This window comes from Eublepharis macularius, chromosome 2 (assembly GCF_028583425.1).
Source record: "Eublepharis macularius isolate TG4126 chromosome 2, MPM_Emac_v1.0, whole genome shotgun sequence".
NCBI classification, from domain to species: Eukaryota; Metazoa; Chordata; class Lepidosauria; order Squamata; family Eublepharidae; genus Eublepharis; species Eublepharis macularius.
The window spans coordinates 94,479,309-94,495,497 of NC_072791.1; the positions used below are offsets into that span (position 1 = coordinate 94,479,309).

At 41.2% G+C, this 16,189-nt stretch overlaps 1 protein-coding gene across 2 annotated transcripts in view; it reads right to left on the reverse strand.

Annotated features, from left to right (window-relative positions):
• Nucleotides 1–8,618, reverse strand: part of NAT10 (N-acetyltransferase 10) — a 45,933-nt gene extending 37,315 nt beyond the window's left edge. Inside the window, exons 1-3 of one of the 2 annotated variants that reach the window (XM_054971725.1) lie at nucleotides 8,467–8,618; nucleotides 6,449–6,482; nucleotides 3,013–3,135 (exon numbers count right to left, since the gene is read on the reverse strand). In XM_054971725.1, the coding sequence (XP_054827700.1) occupies nucleotides 3,013–3,120 (108 nt within the window). In that variant the 5' untranslated portion in view covers nucleotides 3,121–3,135; nucleotides 6,449–6,482; nucleotides 8,467–8,618. The remainder of the gene's footprint in view (nucleotides 1–3,012; nucleotides 3,136–6,448; nucleotides 6,483–8,466) is intronic. The other variant, XM_054971723.1, reaches the window with a different exon arrangement.
• Between the last annotated feature and the right edge of the window lie 7,571 nt (nucleotides 8,619–16,189).

Here is a 16,189-nt window from a genome sequence, read left to right on the forward strand (position 1 = left end):
TCACATTAATTTAATTTAATTTATTATATTTATATTCCGCCGTCCCCGCTTTCGCAGGTTCAGGGTGGATAACAATACATTAAATACACATACCTTGTACTTACCTGAAAGGAAGATGATTCACCCCAAAAGTTACCAAAAAAATTATTCACTGTAACTTATATGTGAATTAAATATGACCCCTTCTTTTTTCAGATGGCATATGTAATGTTTTGTACATAAATATTTTTTTGTATTTTCTTTCTGCTGGTTAATGTGGGTTTTAAAAATTTATTTGTGTTTGTTTGTTTATAGTCCACCTTTCTTACTGAGACTCTAGGTGGATTACACAGTGTAATACAGTCAATTTCAAGGACATTTCCATAAACAATGCCATAGGGTAAATGAACACAGTTTTACAAAGGCATAGCATTGTTAAGAATCCAATACAGAGGTGACTCCTGGGATGAAGCAGTGAATTTATGGCAGCTGAGTTTTATGAGCTCTCTGCTGTGACCTTCCTGGTTCCTTGGGACTCAAGAATTGGGTGTCCGTCCGTCCCCCCCAGAGAGGGGAGGCAAGCTGGAACAAGGTGAAAGAGCTCAAGGGGTCTGGCAATCCCCGAGAAGCCCCGACACCAGTTCTGAAAGCAAGGACCAACGAATATGGCTATGAACTGCCAAAACCGAAAGTCCGACAAACCAAAATGAACTACAGCGAATAAAGCAGATTCCTAACAAGACAGATAAAAACAACTCGAAGACAGCTCAAGAGATTCCACAATGCTTTCCATCAAGTAAGGAGATTGTTTTATGGTTTTATGAGGGCTAACCAGCCTGATTGCGAGGCGGCTGCCGGAGCAAAGCTGAGAGGAGGGAGAGACGGAGAGATTCTCTCAGCAGATGGCTTTAAAGCAATAAATCTTTGAACATAATTAACAAAACAAAGCTTTTTATCAGTTTGATGAGTTTGGACATAACACCTATAACGTAATTTGAAATGACTTCCTGGGAAGAAGAAGTATGTTCTAAATTGCAAGAAATTTCTAAATGAATGACTGAACTATTAATTAAAGCAGACAGGACATTTGGAGTAGAAATGGACAAAAGTAAGACAAAAAATGACAACACAGAAGAAATCTCTAAAGAGACAGATCTAACTGAAAGAAAAATAGAGCAAAATGAGAAAAAATATAATCTACAAAATGGATGATTGTACCAGTACGTCTTCTTGAAGATACAAGGCAGTAGCAAGAAAGGGGTGGAGCCATGAAGCAGACCTGCAAAGAGAGAACCTAGCATTCTACTACTGAAAGGGGGGGAAAGAGTGCAGCGGATTTTAAAGCAGAAAAATAAACAGAGAAGTTACAACATTTTATCAACCCTTGTCAGAACTGGCTGGAAGATAAGGAAATCCACCTTCGGTGGTGCAGATGCAATAAGGACTGGATGTACCATTTTACAGGAAGAAGAAAAAACAAGGATAAGACTCAGATTAGGAAGGAGAAACACGGATTATGACCTAGATTTCCTCTCTATGTTTAATGATATGCAATACAGATTTAATGAAAGTTTTAGAGGCTCTATATTATAATAGATTTCGAATATCTGCTGTCAAAGGGAGAGTGATAATGTAATAACTGGGCCCTTGGAGCTTTTTAACTATTCTTAAATTATAGCCCTTCTCTCCAGAATATAAATGAGTGGTTAAGATAAACGTGTATCTGCTCTTCTCAACCTCACGATTATGAGAACCCAAGTAAATAAGTGCAGATGGTTAAGACAAAATAGATGAAGGAGCTACTCTTTCTAAAATGTAAAACTGTGTTTTACCCATATAGGTATGTGGCCATTCCAGCCTCATCAATAAGGCTGGAACAAAATAGAGTAAAGAGATATTTCCTATAGAATATAAAATTGTCTTTAAGCCAAATATTGATTTGGCCTCCCCACCCTTATTACTATGAAAACCCAAGTACACAAGTTTGGAAGGCTTGGCCAGAACAGATGTAAGAAAGAGGGAAAATTAGCACAAAAATGCTCCCTTTATATATTGATGTATACCATTGTTTTGCTGATATATTTTGTTCTACTATTTCCATCTCCCACTCCTGGAATGACTAAGGGATTAATATCTCTGGCTAAAATGCAAAAGATGGGAAAGGTGATCTATTTATAATATACACAAAAGAAAAGATTATTAGAAATGACATAAGGAATAGAGTAAGTGGATTAAAAAGCACAGAAATTAAATAATGACTACAGAAAATAAAAGGGAAACTTGAAGGTATATGGGGCGTTAATTACTTATTTAGCGGCTTTGTATTTGGATTGATGGATATGTGTCTTGTATATGAATCTGCTAAATGTTTATGTCTTCTTGTAACCTTTCCCTGTTTACTAAAAACCCAATAAAACCTGAGACATAGGATCCCTTTTTTACCTCACAGCCATCTTTATATACTGACTGTTCTGTCATACTACAATCTATAACCAAGCCTTCCTGTAATACAAGACAAACTGAGAGAGAACTAAGGAAAAAGCCTTTAGTGACAGCAAAACCATTTTGAAACAGTAAAAAAAGCAGAGAAGCAGCATAATACAGGCAATTTCAGAGCCTTGTAGCAAGATGCCAATACAGAAGTTACAATATACAAGTCACAAAAGGGGACAAAACTCTTGAGGTTTCTCCAAGTACTTTGCCCTGCAGCACACACACAGAAAATACAGAGTAAACTAAAAATATGCAGATACATTTTGAAATTATTTCCACAAACAAATCCTAGGATTGTTGCATGCACATAAGGGAATGGACAGTGGGGAGACATTTCAGTGGGAAATTACTGCATTGACTTATCCACTGGTTTATGATGTAATATTATAAGGTGCAAAGACATCTCTTGTGTTTGCCTATCCAGCCATCACCATTATAGATTCAATAAATGAGACACAGGAGTTTCTATAAGAACATCAACAGCCAAACACTGCATATTTTTTAAAAAGTTACTCCTAATGGCCACAGGTTAATCTTCACCTGATCTTTGCCATGATCCCCGACTACAACAAAGAGAGTCCTGTGCTGTTCAGCCACTCCATTCTCGATCAAAACTCGAATGCGATTATCCACCTTCTTGCGCTGCATTTTCAGCTAAAAACCCTGTAAAGATATTAGAGATGACAACAATAATAGTACTATTTCTGTAAAGATGACAGTAATCGTTGGTTTTCAGTCTTTTCATTCTTAGTGCAGACATATCACTCCTCTTTAAGTATCCGATTTGAAGTAAGCAAAAGAAACGGGAAAAGCTATCCTTTAGCAATGATATTTCAACATAACTTTTGCAGATTCTTAACTCTGAGAAGTTCAAGAAGCCTACCTGCTTATGAACTCTCCCATACAGAAACACTGTAATGCCCTACAGTCATGTCATATTTGGTAAAACCAGATTGGACAAAGACAAACTTAGGTTCTCCTACAATGCCTTACCATATTTTAATAAGCAACTAACATAAATATGAATGATTATTTATTACTGCTTAGAAGTAAATAGAATATCAGCAACGACATGTAAACATTACATAAATTATACTAAAACTAGCAACAAAGCCCGTTGTGGGGAAAAAATACAACAGGCTCTAGAAAGAGCAGGGCAGGCGGGCCAGGCATTGCCGCCTCCACTGCAACATGATCTGGTCAAAGGGAGGGCAGGGCAGCAGGGCCTGGCATTGCGCCCTCTGCTGCACCCCAATCTGGGCAGGGGGAGGACAGGGTGGCTGGGCCTCGCATTGCTCCCTCCCCAGTGCTGGCCGATCATGTTGAGAAAGGGCTGGAAGACGGGCCCATCCATCCTGCCACCTCCTCACCCCAATTGGGCTGCAGAGGGGTTGGTAGGCGAACACTTCCCTCCACGAGCCAATCCTAGGCCTGATTTGGGTACTGCAGAGCCAGGAGCACTGCTGTGAGGGGGGAGAAAGGCCCTGGAGTGCTCCTGCACCCTGCAGCCACCCGAATTGGCCCTGAATTGGGCCACTGTGGAGAGCAGGAGTGCTGCCGGGGGGGTGGGGAGAAAGGACCCAGGAGCACTCCTGCACCCTGCAGCCAGCTTATTCAGCCCCGATTCGAGCTGGGAGTTCTACTTGGGGGAGGGGGGGGCAGAAAGGGGGTCAAATTGGGACTGCTTTGGGCTGAAATTGCCCTACTGTGGTGCATAGGAGCATGCTGCACCATCAGTGTGCTCCTAGGGAGCGGCATTTTCCTGCTTCCCCCGCCCCAATTGGCCTGGCCCTGCAAGTCTATGGCAGATAGACCTGAGCTCTATAGGTCTGGAGGCCAGGTCAACTCACCTTGCAAAGTCCTGGCAAGTAGATGTGGCCTTCAGACATGCAGAGGCTAAGTAGCCATGGTAAATAGATCTGGCCTTCGGATGTGCGGAGATCAGGTCTACCTGCTTTGCAATGCCATGGTGAACAGACCTGTCCTTCAGACATGTAGAAGCCAGGTCTACTCCCCCCTCCCCCCCCCGTTCAATGCCATAGCAAGTAGACCTGGCCTTCAGATGAGTGGAGGTCAGGTCTACCCACCAAACAAAGCCATGGCGAGTAGACCTGGCCTGCAGACATGTGCGAAGATCAAGTCTACCCGCCTTGTAAAGCTGTGGCAGATAGATCTGTCCTCTGCTGGTCCGGATGCCAGGTCTACTTACTGTGCAATATCATGGTGAGTAGACCTGGGCTCTGCAGGTCTGACATGCAAGCCGACTTACACCCCGTCCGCACCCCTTCTCCCCACAGCAGATCGAGGCTTGGGGGTGGAAATCAGGGAGTGAGGGTGGGGAGATAGCAGGCAAGCAACCCTCCCCCCACACGCACCTCCTTCCCTGTGGGAGACCGAGGCTTGGGGGGAAGCCAGGCAACACCCCATGCCAGCCTGACCCAATAGGGGCTAGGGAGGGCGGAGCTGACTGCTTTACAAAGCCATGGCAAGTAGACCTGGCCTTCAGATGAGTGGAGGCCCCTTTTCTATATTTGGGAAATAGTAAATTGGTCAAATAATTATAGGGCACTAATTTCATGCAACTCATATAAGTAACTCTTGCCCCTTTTCTGGAATTTTTCAGAATCATTAAATTGATTATCCCATATTAAAGTTTACTTTCATTCATACCAGAAATAATAAGTGTAATTACAATATAATTGCTAGTAGAGTGCAAGAAAATTTGGGGTGTTTTTTTTTTATAAAATGCCTTTAGACGCTTAAGCACCAGTATTTAGGTAGCCCACAAGCAGAAGGCAGGTATTTTAACCTAGGTACAGACATTCTCACTGGAGATGCCAAAAGAAGTGTTAGAAAAATAAGCTGTCATGAACTTCTAGATACTGTGGTGAAGAGGCAACAGCCAGCCTGTCTGGAGTGCTGCTAGCGAAAAATACCAGCAGTAACTTCTGTTAAATGTGATGGAGGAAGGGAGAATCATGTATAGCACTCCAACTCCAATAACTGCAAGACTGTTGTATGCGCAATATTGGAAGCAGGATAAGAGACCAGAAGTTGATGAATGGATACAAAAACTTCTGCACATGGTGGAAATGGACAAATTAACTAGAAAGTTAAAAGAACAAAGCTCAAATGATTTTTGATGGATTGGAAAAAATTTAAAGATTATTTGGAAAAGAATTGGGATGTAAAGGACCAATTGTGGTCCATGGATAACTTTTGACGAGCATTATGTAATCTGTTGAATTTTATATCGACTGTAACTTTACCTTAGAAGAGTATGAGAAATAATACAATTAGAGGGAATATTATGTGAATCAAAGGGTATAAGTGCTGTTGGGGGTCAGAAGGGAGGGGAGGGGAAGGGTGGGTTGGGATGAAATATGTATTTTGTAGGAGAAAGAGATATTGAAGTGATTATGTTTTTCAACCTATCCAATAAAAATGTGTTTTTTTAAAAAAAAACTAAAAAAGAAAAATAAGTTGTCATGAACTTCTAGATACTGTGGTGAAGAGGCAACAGCCAGACTGTCTGGAGTGCTGCTAGCGAAAAATACCAGTAGTAACTTCTGTTAAATGTGACTTTCTTATAGTATGACCCTGTTAACTCAGATGTTTTACTGGGATAATTCCACAACAGGTTCTCAGAACAGTAGCCCTAGAAGAAACAATCAAGAATCAGTTGCTTCCATTAAAAGGATGAAATGGAGGAAGGGAGAATCATGCACTCCAACCCCCTTGAAGCAACAGTGCAATTCAAATGGGTAGGGTAGATTAGAGAAAAAGTTCTAGGTGCCGTCAAGACTAATCTTTTAGCCCTCACCCTGTGGGAAATGCTACACATCAACATCACAGTAGCAACAAAAAAGTTAAATACAGCTTGTAAACTGATAGACATTGGTCCATACTTTCTAAGGTCACATTTTCCTAACAGTGCAATCCTGAACACACATACCCAGTAGTAAATCCCACATACCTTACTCTTTAGTAAGCGTGCTTAGTTCTGCAGCCTAAATTTAGTACAGGTGGGAAAGAAATTGAGAGAGTTCACTTATTACTTTTAACTTACATTTATCAATTGTATTTCCTACATTCTAAGAAGTTATTTCTTTAAGAATAAAGAAATAGCCCTGAGGTATTATAACAAAGAGAGCCAAGGTGCGGCAGCAGTTAGAATGCCGGATTCTAGGAGGCAACCCCCATTCAGCATGAAGCTCACTAACAGTGTAATCCTAAACAGAGTTACTCCAGTCTAACCCCATAGATTTAAATGGGCTTAGTCTAGAGTAACTCTACTTAGGATAGCACTGTAAGGGCCCTTGGACAGTCCCTTTATCCTGTCTCACAGGGTTGTTGTGAAGCTCACATGGAAGAAAACCATATAATCCTTGCATGAAAGGTGGGATAAAAATATAATAGATAGTTCTAAGGTGTTCAGCTCCAGTTCTGTGCTGCTAAGACTAGTTCTGCACATTTTTACTCAAATAAATACATTGATTTTAATAGTTCTTATTCCTAAATGCATAGGATTGCAGAATCCATGTGGTAATAAAGGACTTAGTATGCTTATGTGAAAATAAACTCTACCATTAGGATATGAGTCCATCTGTCCTTGTATCTTGTGGAGTAGAGTGATTACAGAAATCAAATGACAATAGCTGATGAATGACAATAGCAGGCATGATTAGATAGGGTGGGGTTTGCAGAGCGGTTGTGGATGTGGAAAAATCAGCATTGGTAATGAGACAGGAAGGCTTTTGTCTTGATTCAGTCCAGGTGGATGCATTGTCTTGAGCTTCATTATCAGCTGCAATTCAGCAGTCTCTCTTAATTTTCCTTTGAAATTTCTCTGCAGGAGAACTACTACTTTTAAGTCAAAGGGACTGGCTAGTTTGTCCAATGTAGAGGCTGGAGGAGCATTGCTGATGCCAAATGTGGGAACCAAGATGCCAACTTTGCTCCCATACAGATCCGAGAACACCATCAGTGGACCCAACAAACATCAGCCATAACATCTTGGGTTCATACTCCTGCTCATCCTGCAATGTAATTTATGCCATCACATGTCAGCAATGCTCCTCCAGCCTCTACATTGGACAAACTGGCCAGTCTCTTCGACAAAGAATTAATGGACATAAGTCTGACATCAGAAAACAAAACATTCAAAAACCAGTGGGGGGTACATTTTAACCTTCCAGGACATTCAGTTGCCGACCTAAAAGTTGCAGTTATCCTGCAGAGAAATTTCAAAGGGAGATTAGAACGAGAGACTGATTAATTGCAACTGATAACAAAGCTCAGGGCAATGCATCCACCTGGAATGAATCAAGACCTAGACTTCCTGTCTCATTACCAATGCTGATTTCTCCACACCCACTACCCCTCTGCATAACCTACCCCATCCAATCACGCCTGCTATTGTCATTCACAGTTGTCATTCGGCATCTGAAATCACTCCACTTTCCAAGACACAAGGGCATATGGACTCATAAGAAGTGAGCTGCGACTCATGAAAGCTCATATCAGAAATTTGGAAATTTGTCACTTATAGGTGGACTGAATTCTTGCTCTTTTCTACTGCTATAGACAGACTAACAGGGCTACCCACCTTCATCTAAACTCTACCATTGTAAGTGAATTTACTTTGAAAGTCCGCGAGTTTCCATGGGAATCTAGAAAAGTTATGAGCCCCCCCTCCCACAACAGATAGAATGGGAGGAGGAGAAACGCAAACACCTTATTTGAAATGTCTGCAACCACTGGAAGAGAAGCTGGACAAATGTCCGGTGGGAAAGGAAAAAGATCTTCCATAAAAAAAAGAGACCAGTAGCAACAGGCCTCCAAGGTGGTTTATCCTTTATGCTAGAAAGTTATGCATTTTCGCTTGACAATAAATCACACAAAAGTACAGCAGCACACTTCCCAGCCTCGAATCCAGCTACGCAACTGTGTGATCCAAGAGCGCTCCAACCCTCCACCCCCGTCTTTTCTCACCTTTCTTCCGCTTAAATCCGGGCGGCAAACGAAGCTGCAGCCACAGCCTGTACTCTCGGAGGCCACATTCCCACGTGCACAACCATGTGGGCTGAGCGGAAGGCAAAGACCCGCGGACAGCCCCTAAGACGTCGGAGAAAAATCAGCGGAGGTCCCGCCCACTTCAGGGGAAAAGAAACAGGCACTCTCCAGCCGGGCCTTTTTCGGTGCGCGCTCCGACTTTTACCGGATGCTCTCAGGCAGGAAGAGGAGGAGCTGAAGGCGAAGCTTGGTCTTCGGTGGCTGCTGTTGCCTGCCTACCACAAATTCCTCTTGGGGGCTAGATTAGCCCTCTGAACATGAAAAGTGCTTCACGGCGCCCTTCATTTTATGCTCAGCTGTATTAAATAGATTTTCTGAGGAGCAGTGGTTAGGATTGCAACTCCACCCTATGCGTTTTTGCCGTTTTAATTCAAGATTTATCCCTTTCAGTTGTACATCCCGTGACTCCTTGGAGAGAGAGACTGGAGCATTCATAAAAGATAAACGGAGTTACAAGCGACAAAAAAGGAAGTGGGTATTTGCATGTATATTTTTCCTAAAGATGTGCGCTCCATGCACTTAATAATGCGAGCTTCGGAATAAAATTTTAAGTCTCTGAGGAACCGTTAATTCCATTGGCTGTCAGTTACTGGGTTCAATTCAAGGTCACGACTACCACATGATTTCTAAGTCCCCCTTTCTCACCGAGATCCAAGGCAGACGGCCTCAGTCCCCCATATTTGCAAAAAAACCAACAACCCCACCCCATATTCTGCCACAGCAGCTTCACTTATCTAGTCAGGGCCTTCTGCGGTTACCTCTGCACTTGCGCTAAATCAACAGCTGCCTGCACAGGCACTTTCTTCCGGAATGGCTTGCCGAAGGTCAGGAAAGCTCCCGCTCTCCTGGCTTTCCACAAACTATACAAGACTGAATTATTCAGGGTTCTGTTCAGATTATCGGGCTGTCGTAAGAAATAGTTCAAAGACCTTGGTAAGAGACAGCAATGGAGACTAGGGCTACTGGGCGCTGGCTGCTAACATAGATGTGCTCCTACGGAGTTCAACTTTGTTAAAGATGTCAATTATTTACACTAATTCGGGTTTCATCTATATTTGGCTTTCTGCTAGTTTTCAGATTTGCAACTACTATATCCTATTATATCGGTTTTCATTGAGTGCCTAATTATCATATTTGACACTTGCTCTGTGAATATCCTAGGTATTTGTTATATTGTATTCACTTGCAGTACGCAATACCCCTTGGATGTCATCGAGAAAGGCAGACTAAAAACAATAAAATAATTTATAAGGTCAGCATAAATTGATTTGATGGTACACACAAGAAGCCACTGGGTTATGTTAATGCAAATTGTTACTGGGAAGTAAATCCCCCTTACCTCAGCACAAATGAACTACTACTGTTTATTAATAGCAATGTTACATCTAAGAATAAAATGTTACGTATAAGAAGTATTTATCTGGAAGCAAGTCCACTTGAATATCGGTTAAGATCTTACAGCAAGAGGGAACTGCATTCTGGGTCGTCATCAGTATATTTCAGAGACGCAAGTCCCGTAACAAGGAAACCCAAAGATTAAAAGATTTATAGCAGCATGGCAAGGAAACTTTTTCCTAGAGCCTAACTTCACTGAAACGTTGTGGCAGTAGAGATCACTATGTTAAGAAAATGAACTCCATGTTAAACTGTTAAAATGTGAATTGGGTCGTGTTTCCACAGCTGTACCAATTAACTTTGGCTCCATAAAGGATTAATAAGAAAAATGTTTCTTCGCTCAAAATCTCAGCTTTGAAATTTAAGAAAGGATGAATCTTCCACTTCAAACACGTTTCCATTAAGAAAACCTAATCTTTAACGCATATTGTTATGGAATAGCTTGTCAAAACATTGGAATTAGGCTGATAAATTAACAGATACAGCTCATCACAGGATGGACACTCACCAGCAGCTCTCCTGAAAGTGTAATTTGTTCACTTCTAGAATCATTTTTTATTTAAAACTGATACAATTTCAAGACTTGCATTTTTTATTTCACAACTACACTAACATCCCTCCTTCACATTTGGTTTTCAAGACAAATACTGTTGAAAGAAAAATTATCCTGCTGCCACTCTTGTTGAAAGTTGTCTTGTCCTTTCCCCTTTCATGAGAATATTTAGTTACTGGATGTCAGTACCTGTATCTTGAATGTTTAAGACGATGCCTTGATTAGTAATAAAGGTTTAACTAAGACTCTGGCACTGTTTCTTTTGTACCATTCTTAACAGGTTAAATATTGTCCATCCCAATGGCCACCAAGATGTACAGCAATCGCTATGCAACACCATCAGTACCACTATCAATCACATGTGCACAAACAGATTGTCCCCAGGTGCTTACAACCATATAGGTACTTGTTAGTATACTTACTAGTACTGTTCCATATATTATAATCCTTACAACAACCTTGTAAGGTAAACCAACACTCCTGACCAATACAGCCTCAGAATAAATTAATATAAATGCTCTTTCGAATGACAACCAAAGCAGCTGAACTGCCAAAATGCTTTGCCATGAAAATGCATTGTTTCCAAATGTAACCCAGCAGTATTTCAGAACTAGCAACAAAGCCAGTTGTAGGAAAAAATACAGCGAGCTCTAGAGAGGCAGGGCAGGCAGGTGGGAACTGCCTTCTCCTCCATGACTAATCCTGGCTGGCTGAAGGTGTGTGTATGTGGAGGGGGGGTGTTGCCACCTCCACTACACCTAATCCCAGCTGAGTGAAGGGGGGGTGGGCATTGTCAGCTGCTCCATGCCTGATCTGGGCTGGGTGAAGGGGGGCAGGCATTGCAACCTGCTTTGCACTGGATCCTGGACAGGTGAAGGGGAGCAGGCATTGTCATCTGCTCCACGCCTGATCATGGCCGGATGAACAGGGAGTCATTGCCATCTGCTCTGCTCCTGATCTTGGCTGGGTGGAGGAGGGAGCGGGCATTGCCACCTGCTCCGCTCCTGATCCTGGCCAGGTGAAGGGGCAAGTATTCTCACCTGCTCCTCGCCTGATCCCTGTCAAGTGAGGGGGGGCAGGCATTGATTTGCTCTTGATCCCAGCTGGGTGAAAAGGGGATGGGCATTTTCACTTGGTCCGCTCCTGATCACAGCTGGGTGAAGGTGGAGGGCGAGTATTGCCCCGTTCCATGCCTGATCCCAGCTGCGTAAAGGGTGGGCGGGCATTGCTAACTGCTCCATTCCTGATCCCAGCTGGGTTAAAGCAGGAGGCGGGCATTACCACCTGCTCCCCTCCTGATCCCATCTGGGTGAAGGGCGGGCAGGGGCAGGCATTGCCGCTTGCTCCATGCCTGATACTGGCCTGGGTTTCCCGCCATGGTGTGCTCTCTGAAGGTCTGGCTGCCTCATCTGGGCTTCCCTCCCAAGCAGTGTCCTCTAGTGGCACACCAGGGTAGGAAGTGAGTTTTCTTGAATATGCTTAGCCTTTTATATAGTAGGATGAGCAAGGGTATGCACAAGTGGATCAGTCTGACAAAAACAATTTTCTTTCATCTGAACATGTACTGAGATTGGTATCAACAACAAACGTTCATAATTTGTCCCTTACTGAATTAAACAAATAGGGAATTGAGGGCAAGGAATGTATTTAAACTATGGCTGCCAGCTCCCCGGTGGTGGCTGGATATCTCCCAGAATTCCAACTTATCTCCACCCACCAGAGATCAGTTCCACTGGAGAAAATGGCTGCTTTGGAGGGTGGATTCTATGGGATTAGACAGCACTGTGGGCGCTTCCCTCCTCAAACCAGGGATTTCCCAATATGCACCTGGCAACTCTAATTTAAACTGATCAGGGAACAGGAATTTTTATGAGAATTTATACATTCAGGGACATTTTCCAGATCCTTAAACCTGTAATAACTACTCATAAATAACAATTTTATTCAAAATGGACACCTACGAGTAGAAAAGAATATGAACTAATTTCATGTTATGCTGCATGAACTCACACATCTATACTCCACACAGAGCACTGCAGTGGATCAGTTTCACTGTGTATTAATTCCCATAAATGGAAATATGGAAACCACTCATGCACATCTGCCTCATTTGAGTGTCCAGTCTGAAACTACCTTGAAAACCTGCCCTAAGGAGGCTCAAACTAACACTTCTCTTCAAACATGCCAACGTCATTATTTGCAAAGACACACATTTATATTCACTTTTTGCCCGATGTTATACAATAATACATCTATCAACTGAAGGCTATTTTATAATTGCATCAGGTACCAAACCAGTGTGCCAGATTAGGATTTGGAAGACCCAGATTTGAATTACCATTCTGCCATGGAAGCTTGCTGGATGACCTTGGAGTAGTCACAGAATCTCAGCCTCACAGGGTAAAACAGAGGAAAGAATGATGTAAGTTGTTTTGAGTACCCATTGGGGAGAAAAGTGCGGTATAAATGAAACAGAAAAACAATATTCATTATAATCACATATAGATTAAAATCCCCTCTGAAGTCAATAATAATATAAGCAAAAGATTAGTCTTTGGGATGTCTCATAACTTTCATTCTGGCATGTAATTCTAGGTCCCCCTTCCAAACTAGGATTTAATTTTTGTACTTGTTAACATGGAATACATTTAGCTCCAATTTGTTATTAGTATTGACAGAAACTCATTTGGAAGAAAATGGTGATGAAGTCCTATGTAGAAGTTATGAAACTAACAGCATATAAAAATAAAGCTTCTAATTATTTAAATTTCATTATTTAATAAGCATTCCAATTCCCAAGCTTTTGCCACACATGAACTACAAAACAAATTCCACGAGTGGACTGGAGCAGTGAAAGGCAACCGTATGATTCACCAACCTGATCTGCAGTCTTTCAAATTCAGAATACAGCAGGCAAAGGCACCAATTTCAATTCCTGGCAGGAATTTCCAAAATAAGCTCTAACTTCAGATGTGTAATTTTTAAAACTCACAATATTTGCATAGATACAGATTAAAAGGTTAGCTCTGACCAATTCTAACACGCCATACAAGCTATCAGTCACATTAATATAATGCCCTCAAGTTTTACTTACTCAATTTTTAATGTAGAGGAAGTAAAGCACCTTTTTTCTTTCAGATGCAATGTGCAGTTATAAAATGAAATAAAACTCTTGGAAATGCCAAAGATAATTTATACTCCTTAAATTTGTACAATGGTTAAAAATAACTCTTCAAGACAGCAGCAAAGTTAACTTGGTAGATGGGAAAGGTGAACTAGATTACAATAACAACACCAACATTATAAAAAAAATACCAAGATGCATTTAAATTTTGTAAAGTCGTGGTAGAAACAAGAACGGCCTAACACACCTGAGTGAACAAAAGGACATTTTAACAAAACATATTCAACAGCCAAACACTGCAGAGAGAGGCAGCAGGTTGCCTGTTAGATTGTGTTGACACTAATGATATTTTAACAGAAGACTAGAAAATAATCCTAAATGTAAACCCACAATATCCGATCTTAAATTTGCCAGAAAAATTATGATCATCAACCATTTTTGTGTAAGTCATTTCAAAGAATTGCAATTTTAAAAAGCCAATAGGTGCAATTACACATCTCCAGGCAGGCCTACAGTCCTGCACACTTTATTATCTAAAGCCTACACACACTTTAAAATCAGCTTTACCCTAAATCATTCTGTAACACTCCTGCAAAAGCCTATGTTTCCATCATTTTCTCCCACATACACATTTTGCCCCACTTTAACAGCATTCAGATGTAAGACAAGCAGGAGGAAGTCAAGAGTGCTTTTTAGCTTCATGTATGAAAATGCTTGACAAGTGTGTACATGAACTGTAAACTGATGGTTAATGAACAACAGGGAACTTCTTTTTATAATGTAGACATCAACTGTAGAGTGGGTGGTACAAGACGCTTTTGTTGCACAGTTCACTCAGAGTACCATTATAAAAAAGATGGTTAGGAATGGCAGCAGATCAGCTGAATTAATTTTTCTTGGTACTGTACTATGTGTTTGAAGACTAACTTCAAAGAAAAGAACCCTCAAACCTCTGAACAATGAAAGATCAATCAAGCCTTGGACACTTCTGAAGCAGATGAATGGGGGTCTCAGCTGGAGACAGAATGGGCAAATAAATACAACAAATTCTTCACTGCTCAGAACTTGCAGAAACTGAATCAGAACTGTTCTCCAAGCTCTGAAGGTTTGACAAGCCTTTCCCAATCACGATGGTCATTGCCTGATGAATATAAGGCATAGTAGGAACAAAACCCAAAATAGGCCCCAAACTCAGTATTTTGGTCATGTTGAATCCATCTCAAGAGAACAATAACTAATTTTAAAGTAGAACCTAATTATTTCTTTTAAATTCTGTTTCACTAAATTCAGATACAGAAGAGATGCTACATTGCCACCTAGAATAATAGTGAACAAAAACCAACTAGTTCCCATGTGAACCTCTCCCAATGTGGTCTAAAATGTTCCCTGACAATACAGTATTTTGGGCTGAAGAATTCTGAAGCCTGAGAATCTCAGTGCTCATTTCATAGCAGGACTTCAGTTTACTGCAGAGGTCATTACCCACCCCATGGTTAGGATTACGTAAAACAAACAAGAATGCCACTGCTTCTCTAGATTACAACCAGCATTATCTCAGCATAAAATTTTGTAATTTATTATACAATCCTAATCTACACTTTCCTGGGTTGGATTCAAACTCTTATGAATGGAAGAAGCTAATGGAAGCAGACCTTCCCCATCTGACACTCCCCTAGGAGACCACCATAAAGCTACTAAGATATGGGAAACCCCTCGAAGAAAAAGTTCTCAGGAATCTTGCATGAATGGGAGGGCATTTTGTCAATTTCTACTTTGCTGCAGCCCCCTTTGCCACATGGCATAGTCTTAAGAGTCATTCATCCCACAGTAAAAGCTGTACAGGGGGCTACTAGGAAAAGGCATGAGAGATCCACTTCTGCCAATTCCTTCCATTCTCAGATCTGTATCCAACCGAAAAGTTTTAGGCATTTAAAACTGATGATTGAAGTAAAAACTTCTGCTATGAGTAATATTTAGTGTTTACGGTATAACATATATCCTCAAAGAAAAGGTTTACATAATCATTGAGACAAATGAAGTTCTTTCATATTCCAGAGATATGTGGCCAGACAAGGATGTTGTAACTTCCCGAAGACCAATGAACACATTGCTCAATCAACTTAAAAAGGAAATGGCAAAACTGAAAAAGGAATTGGCAATTCTTGTTTTTCAATGCAATTAATAGTGTTCATGGTGCAGAAATAATTTTAATTCACATGGGGAGAAAATGACCATTTTTTCAGTTCAGAAATCTGCATTGATTTGCTCAAAAACAGAAGAATCCCCTGGGCTAGACTGCTGCACCCAGCATTTTGCCATACACACAGTTCTGAGTGCTGATCCAAACTGCATTCACAATCCCAAGCAGATGATTGTCAATCAGCTACCAATGCCACTTGGGAACAGACAGGGGACTAAATCTTCTTGGTGGATATCTAAAGGTACTGTACCATCTCTGTGTTGGGACCATCTATTCACAACCTAAACACCCTCAGGAATGTAACACCATTTATAATGTGTTAAGTCTATTTCACTATTAAGCTTGCATCAATCAGTCATGTTAAATAATA